The sequence below is a fragment of the Colias croceus genome, chromosome 29 (assembly GCF_905220415.1).
Source record: "Colias croceus chromosome 29, ilColCroc2.1".
NCBI lineage: Eukaryota > Metazoa > Arthropoda > Insecta > Lepidoptera > Pieridae > Colias > Colias croceus.
In genome coordinates, this window is record NC_059565.1 from 1,809,357 (window position 1) to 1,820,130 (window position 10,774).

The 10,774-nt window shown below is 33.6% G+C and overlaps 1 protein-coding gene across 3 annotated transcripts in view; it reads left to right on the forward strand.

Moving 5' to 3' along the window:
• The window catches only part of LOC123704378 (GTPase-activating protein CdGAPr), a 45,003-nt gene extending 38,943 nt beyond the window's left edge, over positions 1-6,060 (forward strand). For 2 of the 3 annotated variants that reach the window (XM_045652737.1, XM_045652736.1), the window contains 3 exons: positions 745-816; positions 2,063-3,967; positions 5,037-6,060. In XM_045652737.1, coding sequence (XP_045508693.1) covers positions 745-816; positions 2,063-3,967; positions 5,037-5,124 — 2,065 coding nt within the window. In that variant the 3' untranslated portion in view covers positions 5,125-6,060. The remainder of the gene's footprint in view (positions 1-744; positions 817-2,062; positions 3,968-5,036) is intronic. The other variant, XM_045652739.1, reaches the window with a different exon arrangement.
• The last annotated feature ends 4,714 nt before the right edge of the window (positions 6,061-10,774 follow it).

Sequence of the window (10,774 nt, forward strand, 5' to 3'; positions counted from 1 at the left end):
GGTGAGTCGCTGTCAGAAGTGGAACCCACACGCAGGGAGCACTGCTGCAGAGCGGTTGTCGCGGCTGGAGCAGCAGCTCGGCTACATCGACGAGGCGTGCGCCAGCCCGGCGGCCGAGCAGCGCGCCAAGCGGTGAGTCGCTGTCAGAAGTGGAACCGCTAGCGCGATACACCGACTACTTTCGGCAACTATTGAGTCTCTCCCATCAACTCTATGGGGAGTTCCGCTACGTGCGCGCACTTTGTAAAGCCTTGTTTCCACTTGAGCGTGCTCAGGCGAATGAGCAGCTCATTCGCCTGAGCATGCTCAAGTGGAAACAAGGCTTTACTAGCCCATAGAGTTGATGGGAGAGACTAAATAGTCGCGGAGACAAAAGTTGCTTTTGCTGGGCTTTAGATAACGCAATTTTTGAACATATTCGACTCTAGACAGAGGTGGCGGAAGGTGCTGGTGCTGCAGTCGTTGCCCAGGTGTGGCAAAAAGACGCGGATTCGAATCCATCGTGCTCGAATTTCTCATTTATAAATCACTAGCTGCGCTTCGCGGTTTCACCCGCATTGCTCCGTTCTTGTTAGTCATAGCGTAATGATATATAGCCTATAGCCTCCCTCGATAAATGGGCTATCTAACACCGAAAGAATTTTTCAAATCGAACCAATAGTTCCTGATAGACAAAAAAAACTCTTCAGCTTTATAATATTAGTATATTATATAAAGTAAAATGCATGTTATATTATTTTTCAGTGTATGCAAAGATCGCGACAGTCCGCTGTCGTCGGCCGATTTTCCTAGTCCGCTCACTAGCGTGAAACTCAGGTGATTATTATGTGATAAATGTATTATTTTGTGGTGTAAAAACCTCGTTAGATGAGACATTAATTTAATTTAAAAAAAGTATAGAAAAATATACCCGACAACAGTTTTTTTACTATGTTTTAGATAAGTCTTTAAACAGCCCCCCTAGCCAAGTGGTTTTCTGTTAGCGTAGCGTTCAATAGAATAGACTACGAATGTATGAGATTGACGTAAGCTGTAGATAAACAATGTATGAGATTGACGTAAGCTGTAGATAAACGTATCTACAGCTTACGTCAATCTCATACATTCGTAGTCTATTCTATTGAACGCTACGCTAACAGAAAGCCACTTGACTAGGGGGGCAGGTGTTTTATTACATTCGAATACTTCTTTATGTTCTCACGGGGTTTTTTTTATGTATTGTATGTATATTCATTTATTGTATGTTGTATTTTTGAATGTTTTGCTCGGAATAATCTTTATTACTTTTAGCTACGTAGTTTCTAATGCGTTTATCATGTATTTTCAATAGTTTTAAAATTCCTTGTTTAATATTTAGCTAATAGTTTTGTATATTTTAATGGTTATTCTGAGTAATGTGTTAATACAAATGGTGTTTTAGATAGATGTTAAGTGTTGAGGAAATTAAAATAATAATCTTTTTACTGAGAAATATATTTTATAATAAGTCAATTATGATTTTTTAAAAACTGACTTTTTTATTTATGGATCCTTTCAAGTTCTGAAAATATTGATATTCAACTATTAAAAGATTATATTTATGTGTTTTAAATTATTTCGACTGTTAAGTATATCTTGCTCAGGGATGAGTACGTGAGCGCCTGCAACTAATAGGCTCTGGGTTCAAATCCTTGATAAGACTAATAAAATATTGTGTGAATCAAAACGTCTCAAAAAAAAAAGCTGTTATTTAGGTTAAAAGTCACGAAGAAAAGCTCTTATCTAGGTTAAAAATCTAAAAAAAGCTCTTATCTAGGTAAATTATGTCGTCAATTATTTTGTCTTGTACTACAAGAATTGATATCATTGCAGGATAGTAAAAATTACACTAGCAACAGAAAAACACACACACAGACAGGTAAATGCACTAACATCGATCTAAAACACCCATCCAACTAACATTCAACGCTCATATTAATACATCATTAAGGTGCATTTAGACTATGCCACTTAGTTTTTGCCCCTGGTGTGTTCATACAGCTAAAGTGTAAACTCAGCTTATAAATTAACATGACGCTTGCAGAGAACGAAACTCGCCAAGGAAACAAAAAAATACAGCGCGTTACAGCGGCATGCATAATCCAGTACTAAATGACCCAGATAAACCGATAACTAGACTGACTTGGCACGGCAAAGATGGCCATTCTACGCTCATTAAAATAGATTGGCCCGCGGAAAACTCGATAAGCAATCTTACAACTAGCACGATCAACTCTAGTCCAGTCACACCGGCAACACCAATGTATGATCCGCTAGAAAGCGACTCGGAAGCCAGTGACAATAAGCACACGATAAAAATAACTAGTGACTGTGACACTTGCAATGAAGAAAAGTGCCTCAAATGCGAATTGAAAGCGACAGACTATGAGAACGTGAAAGATTTCGCGGAACAAAACGTACATGATAGTCTAGAAGCTAGTCCGTTACACTCGACTGACATAAGCTATCAGAACTTGAATAGATTGTCCGCTGTGTCCACATCGTCGAACTCTGAACAAACGAAGAACGTTGACGTCATGAAAGTGATGACGTCATCGCATGAAAGCTCGTCCAGTTACTCCAATGTTAGTTTGAAGCAAGACGAATTGTTCGAATGTTACAACTACGCAAGGCCTAATTATATCAATCTACAGTCGTCTAGTACGTCGAAGAGTTCGCCCGGTAGCCCTTTGAAGTCGCCGCTCAAATCGACAATCAGTATTACGTTCAGGTCTCCTACTAAGTCGAAATCCCCAGATTACGAACCTATAGGCAATGACACACCGACAAACGAAAGGGATTCAGTATATGAGGATATAGATTTGGAAAAGAATCTGTCTATAGTGGAAGAAGCGACTGTTCCGTTAACTGATGCTAGTCTACCAACGCAACAAGCGTGCCAACCTGATTTTAACGAAGATCTAATTATACTAGAAACACCAACGGAAACTAATCTCGATGATGACGTAGATGTGTACAGTCAAGTTAAATTCTTCAAAAAGAGCATAGAGGAAGTTAACGCTATGATACTAGAAACGCCTGAAAGAGATGATTATGAAAATGTCGCGTTCGAACCGAATCGTGACTATGAAAACATAAACGTTGATACTCTCAAAATCTGTGATAAAATAGACGTAAGTAGCGCAAAGGAAATTGAATCTATCGAACATGAAAATGGTAATGTCATAAAGCCGATAGTCGCGTCCAAGAATTTGAACGTACGTGAATTGGCGATACGTTTCGAAAGTCCCACAGAGCAGAAGGGACCGTTTTCTTTTGAAAAGTTCAAAAGTGAAGTCAGATACTCGAATTTAGATACAAAAGACGATGAAAAGAAGAAATTACCACCACCGGTTTCGCCGAAAACTTACAAACTATCTAAAAACTCATGTAACGCGCGGTCGTTAGACGAAAATGCGTTTATAAAAGAATTCGGTACAGAAAAGGATAGACGCAAGAGTCTAGAAGTAAAAGATGTAAAACGAACCTCAAAATTTCTGCCGGATTTAAACCTGAATACCGAAATACCGGAACCGAAAATAGACAGTATCACACCGACAACGGAAAACAAGATATCGTTGGTGCAACGGTTCGATGTGAAACCGGATATCAAGAGCTTAATCGGTTTCGATACAGAGAAGAAGTTGAGCAGAGAACGGATAGAGAAATATAAAGAGGAAAGGCGGAATTTTCTACGCGAGAAATATAGTTCGCAGTCTTTCAGAAGTAATCCGGAACAATTGACGCGAATCAAGTTAAAGAAGGAGGAAGATAGAGTTGAAAACGAGAGATTGAGCGAAGGAAAGTTCGAAAGGAGAAACACAGTTGATTTAGGACAAAGAATGAGATTTTCGCTAGCTAGGAGCGCTAATAATTTGGACACTATACCGTCGCCGCTTAGCCCGGTGAAGGACTTCAATGGGGAGGCCAGCCGGAGCCGGGATGACAGGTATGTGTAAAACTAACGATTTTAACGGTTTTAAAACACGTTTTATCAGTCAATTTTCGTAATTTTGCAATATACTGTCTATAATGTTCTAAAATAGAAGGTATAATTTTGGGATGGTTGTGAATAATTCGTGTTTTATTACCGTTAAAATTTGTATTAGGTTTATAGTAAAATGTAAGTGACGTTAAGGTTGTTTTGTACAGATTTCATCGCATTGTTTTTTTATTTAACGGTTTTAAATCGCAGCATACCTAACTAATTATTATCTAAAAATTTACCTAATTGGCTTTCATTTGTCGTTGATATAACCATGATTTTTCTAAATTACTTGATTATTTAAATCGATTATTCAAAATTTCGATATAATATAAATTATTTTAGTTTGCCATCTATGGATCGATCTCTATAAGAATTTATGTCCAAATAATATAAAAAAATTATTATGAGGTCCTATTTATACTCATAGTTTAAAATTTAAATTAAATAGATATGCCTGATGAATTTATTCTCATTGATTTATGTTGGTGATGAACTTGACTTGGAGTATATAAAAATACCAAACATGACAAAAGTAGTTAAGCATTTCTTCATTTTTTAGATCCATATAATTATTGATTCATTTTATAGATAGTATCCCATCATTTATCTAGATTAATATCTAGATGATAGCATAATATAGTGAGATGCTAGTGTATTTTCGTAGTTAAGTTAGAAATATAATCTTTGCCTTAGTTCGAAACTAAACGTTAACTGCATTCCTTTATATTATAATGTAAATTCTTGAATATCTAATTCCAATACATCTATATCGGTGATTTGGTATAGTCATTATCTTTTTGCATATTGAATTGCATCAAAATTAGTTTGGCTATCCTTTTTTCTTGTATCTTGATCAACAAAATCACATAAATCTAGTATGTCAAGCTACTGCAAATAGGTAATACACGACTTATTACTTGAGCGTTTAATAGTTAAATGTCTTAAAAATTAAACTTCAATTACACTATGTGTAAAATTCTATATAGATAACTAAATATAATAAAGAAATCTTTAAAAAATCGCTTTACAGGAAAGAAAAGTCGTCACCGTCGTACAACATACGCGACATGGCGGCAATATTCGAACAGAAGTCGCAAAGCAACAGCAACGCCGGTTGACGATCACGTAACGGCAACGATAACGGTAACGGTAACGATAACTGTAACGTCAGAAAACCGATAGAGACAATGGTAACGGTAACGAAAACGATTTGGTATACCGGTATCTTGTAACGGTATTGTTGGGAACGGGTATTGATATTGTTATTAAAGTTTTTTGAGCTGTGTAAAATGGTATGAAAAAGCTAGATTTGTATAGAATTTTTTGCGTTATGTATTGTATTGTAAAATTCTAAGATTGTTTTCAATTTGGTCATGACTCTGTTTAAAAACAAAAAGTGGAAGTGAAACTTCTTTAGGCGCGTTGAGAGTAAAATTTCAAGGTCGAATCATGGCAGGTCACTTGACCTAGTAAGGCGACGATTTTGGTATCTTTGAATCTTGCCAAAGAAGTTTCAATTCAACACGTGTGCTCGGCACACACGCTCTTTTTTTAAGAATACCGTAAAATACCGATTCGGTACCAACAAACCGGTATATCGTTTTAACCGTTACTCAAAGTGATATTATGTGCTTATGACGTAAACCTAAACGCAGAGACGGCACTTAAGGTTTAGATAAAAAATATTAGGTATTTCCTTAGTACGAGTATTATATCCGCTTGCTGAAATTTAACCGACTTCAAAAAAAGAAGTTCCATGATGTTTTTTAAAGTTAATCGATTTGTAGGGGTAAATTAGTTTGTATATTTTTTTTGTGAAATAATTTAGAAGTAAAATATGGCTTGTTTAAACATTAAACTATGCAGTATGATTTGTTTTAAGCCCCACAAAGGAACATTTAAATCAATTTATGAGTATTTCATAAATTTAATTCCAAAACTGCCCCATGAATTATAAAATCTGCCCTTAAATTGCTCTTAACCTGTCCTATTTTTATGTCTAGGGACACTACGGGTCATGAAATTTTTCATTAAAATGTTAGAAAAAAGTTTTCCATATACAGGGTTATTTGTAAAACACCGGCAACCTCGCAGGACAAGATAGCTAACATCATAAGTAACAATATTTGTTCTACGACTTTTGGCATAACCAAATAAATTATTTTTAAATGATTTTTTAAGTTTTTATTGTACTCTCCTAACATTTGTAAGTCTATGTTCTATTCATTATCGAAAGGACGACGCGACGCCCCCTTTCCCCTCCCGTTCGCTTCTTGTTTACGTAATGTTTGGAATGCGCGTAGAGTTTATAATATTCAAACGTAAAATTAAGTGAATATTTATTTTTGTATGAAAATAAAATCTAACAAATTATCAAAAGTCGTAGAACAAATGTTGTTACTTATGATGTTGGCTATCTTGTCCTGCGAGGTTGCCGGTGTTTTACAAGTAACCCTGTATAGACGATATAATACTCGTACTTTATAGTTTGTTTGACATTGTTGTTTATTTATTTGTTTAGTGGTATATAAATAAAATACTGTATAAAACTTGTTCGCACTGATTGTATTTATTAAACGCCTGGGGCCTTAGCCAAACGGCAAAACGCCAAGGAATAGAATACGCTATCGATTGAAATTGACATAAGCGTATGATGTTTTGCATAAGGATTCGGTCACCCTACCAACGACAACGACGACCACGAACAAAATTTTCATCCAGTCGCAATTAAATAAAATTGTGCAAAACACAATTAAAAATGAAATTTAAGAATTTCCTGTCGTATTGGTGTTTGGAAAAAAAAATTTTGAGATCAATGGATAAACAAACAGGTTTTTCATAGAAACGGTGGCTCCTAGAAAAAAATGTATTTAACCTTTTTATAGATAATTAGATTATATACAATTTTGGTTCAGGTGATTGTATGATAAACTTACCGTCTCGGCGAAAATCGCAAAAAACCCTATTTCTTTTTATTAATTGACCTCGAATTTTTTTATTCCTGAGTACCAGAATGACGGGAGATTTTAATATTGATTTTGAACAAATTTCGGCAAGATTGGAACTTTGGTCGTGGTCGTCTGCGTCGTTGGTAGTGTGATCGAACCATTACCAAAATGTCATGAGCTTATGTCAATAATTAGCGTTAGCAGTTTCTATTCCATGGCGTTACGTACGTTTGTCTAAGGCCCCTGGTGTTTTTAGATGAAAAACTTGTAAAATAACGTCTTGACAATAATAAATCGATTTGATAATATCCCCTTGTAAGATCGTATTACTTATACTGAGTTCTTCGATATTTCGGTTCATTTTAAAGGTTATTATGCCAATCAAATTTTGACCGCCTCCTTGGTATAGTGGTTGTCGCGTGAGCGTAACGCCGAGGGGTCCTGGATTTGATTCCCGGTGGAGACGAAGAAAAAAAAATGTCTCGGTCTGGCAGGACACAGAAGGCTGATCACCTACTTGTCCCTAAAAAAATCGATCAGTGAAACAGATGTATAATGCATCTGCCCCTTACCCCACTAGGGGACATGGGACTTCACTTTTATGCCATTGAAAAGACAAGAGAGGGACGTTGCTGTTCTAAAAATTGTTTTCGGAAATAAAACGTTACTTAGTCTAAAAATTAAGTTAATTTTCACTTGAACACCAGGCATTGAGCACTATCATCACAACTAGTATTATTTCTATTCTAAGTTAAATCTAAAATTTAAGTTTTGTTGATTCTCTAGTAATTGCCTTCGAAATTTATATGCTTTTAGTGTAACGTCGGTGAAACGGCAATAACTTGAAGTTATAGCTTATAATATAACTTAAAATATTACGCTAATCGCCTATTTTCAATGCTAATATGTTTAAAAAAAAAAACAAATTTAGCATGTCAGAAAAGGGTCATTTTTTATTATTTTCAACAAAAAAGTTTTTTTTATCGCGTTGCCATATAATATATATGTATAAAACAAAATGCATTTATTACCGTATTTTTATATAACGTGTTGGAATAGGTGTAGTGGCCGGGTGTGTTGAGTTTGAATGATTTTTTTGTCTGTTTGTACAAATACATATTGAAAAGAGGAAATTTTAAATAACTTGATTTTTTTAACACTTTATTTCGACGATTACGTATTTATTACATGTTTGAATCTACTTGTTTTTTTTATGACAATTTGACAGACTTATTTGTATTCGTTTTTTTTCTTTGTTACCTTAATTCATTTCTCTAATAAAAAATAAAACAGAAAAATATCATTCAAACACAACATTTTTTTAGTATTTCATATTATTAAAAAAAAAATCTTAAAATTTCGTAAAAAATAGCTGACAATAACTCGAATTGATTATATTACATTATTAGCTATTACAGTTTTAATATTTAGATCTCTACTCTCATATTTAAAATGGATGAAGTGATTTTGATAAAACTCTAGTTCAACTCGACATATGGGCGAAACTTATCAAATACATAAAAAAAGTTTTTAACAAGACATTTTTTGACATTTTTCGTCAAAAAATACGTGTTTTATAAAATCACTAGTCATCCAATCAGACTGTGACTTTGCCAAATAATATGATTAGCCATATTTTTAAAAATAATTAAAAATATAATATTCCCTGTTGATATATTTTGTAGGAAATTTTGAAACATCCTGTTTATTATCAAAATGTATCCACAAGGACAATATTGAACAAACTTAACAAATAATGTATCCAATTTTGACAAATTTGTATTATATTATGTATTTTTAAATAAATGTGTAATGCGCATGTACCGTGTTTGTAATGTGGCAGCTATTTATTTTTTTAATTTTTTGTCTACTCATTTTTTTTTATTTGTGATTATTGAAATCTCGAAAAGTTTAATGTTAATCGTGAAATTATGTAAAATTCTCGCAACTTTAAAATATTTTTATGCTAATTTTAAGGTACGATTTTTTTGTAATAAATTGAATTAATGTGTGTGTTTTTTTTTATTGAATAATTTAGTCTCTTTCATTTTTTTTAATTGTTTGAGATGGAATGATACTCTTTAAGTGTATATCTTCTAAGTATTAAAATATATAAATTTTTGTAAGCTGTTTTTTTTTTTTTGTTAATTATTGTCATAAAATATTTTAAGGTTGAGAGAATTATCTCTTCTTTGTTTGCCTTTTTTTTTGTTTGTTTTTTCTCAAACACGGTTCTGTAAAAGTAAGAAATAAAGAGCTTTAAGACTACGGAGCGTCGCAATGGATATTGTATGATATTGTATTTATAACTACCGGCTTATAATGTAGCTTAGATCTGAATTCATTATACACAATAAAATTATTACGTATTTATGTGCTTTTTATTTTTTTCCTATGGCCCCATTTTTGTTGTACATATGATAACTAACATAATAACTAAATTTAACTACATATAATATGTACAGAAATACAATACGCAAACACACATACCAACCAATTTATGGGAATAGTAATTAAAACTGTAGAAGTGCATTATACATTAAGATGAGTCAATATGATAAAGTATGAAACTATTCGAAATACGAACTTATGTTAAACCCATGTCATTCATTAAAAAAACTGCACTATAGGGCCTAAAAACTAGGCGTGGTCCGGTTTGGCAAAAAGACGCGGGTTCGAATCCCACATCGTGCCAAATTTTTTCTATTCTTTAAAAATTTCTCATTTTTATGCTATAAAACTAAGCTGTATTAAAAACAACAAGAGAAATAACTAGCTCAAAATAATATTACAATTCATCATTATACCCACCCATCAGCAATAACTTATACCTGTGCTGCAAAGCGTCCTTTCCAGATAGTTATTATTTTATAATTACAATATAGAACAAAAAAATGGGGCAAAAGCACACACTAAGATCGAGGTAGCACAAAAGTACATATACGAATTATTCATTTTTAAAAAACTTACATAGTTACTACACTTCAAAACAAGACAACACCTGCTAGATTACATCTGCAATCTGCATGTAGTAAATTCAAAAATTTAACTACAGTGTAAACTCTATATAACGACATTCGATTTAACGACAAACTCTGTCAAAATCAATTGCCTTTGGTTGGTTTAGCTTATCTACCATACAATGATACACTCTACATAGTATCACACTCACTCTCAATAACGGCAACAAACTCGACGTCATTCATACCGAACTTTCTGAAATTCGTTCTTTTGTTTACAAATTGGGATTTCTTGCACGTGTAGACTGTTTTGACCGATACGTTATCATATGTAAAGTCGCTGTAGTAGTAAGTGGCTAGTAAAAGAAAATCATTGTGTATTGACGACTACTGACAACAGACTATACACAATAGTGTTCAAGTAACATTCTTTTTTATGTACATAACTACTATTTCTTCTCTCCATTTAACGACAACTCTATTTATAACGCCATAAAATGCACAGTCCCTTCGGTGTCGTTACAAGTTACGAGTTTACACTGTATTTGATAATTATTTTAACTATGCTAAAAAATACGCTGCACGCTGCGCTGGTACAACCCACTTCGCAGTTACTGTAAAACTTACTGTTACTATTAAATTTAACATTAACCTTAAGTACCTATAACTAAAATCTTGTGCAACCAAGTTAATTACAATTTTTTTAAAACTTTCTTGTGACTTTTTATGTGAGTGAGTTGATTTTTAAGAAAATAACCTACGCAAAACCAAAGATTCTTTCATTTTTGGACAATTTTTCCAAATCTCCACTTATCTTAAAAAGTGCTCCTTTTGAGAAGTGTACCATATGAGAAATTAAA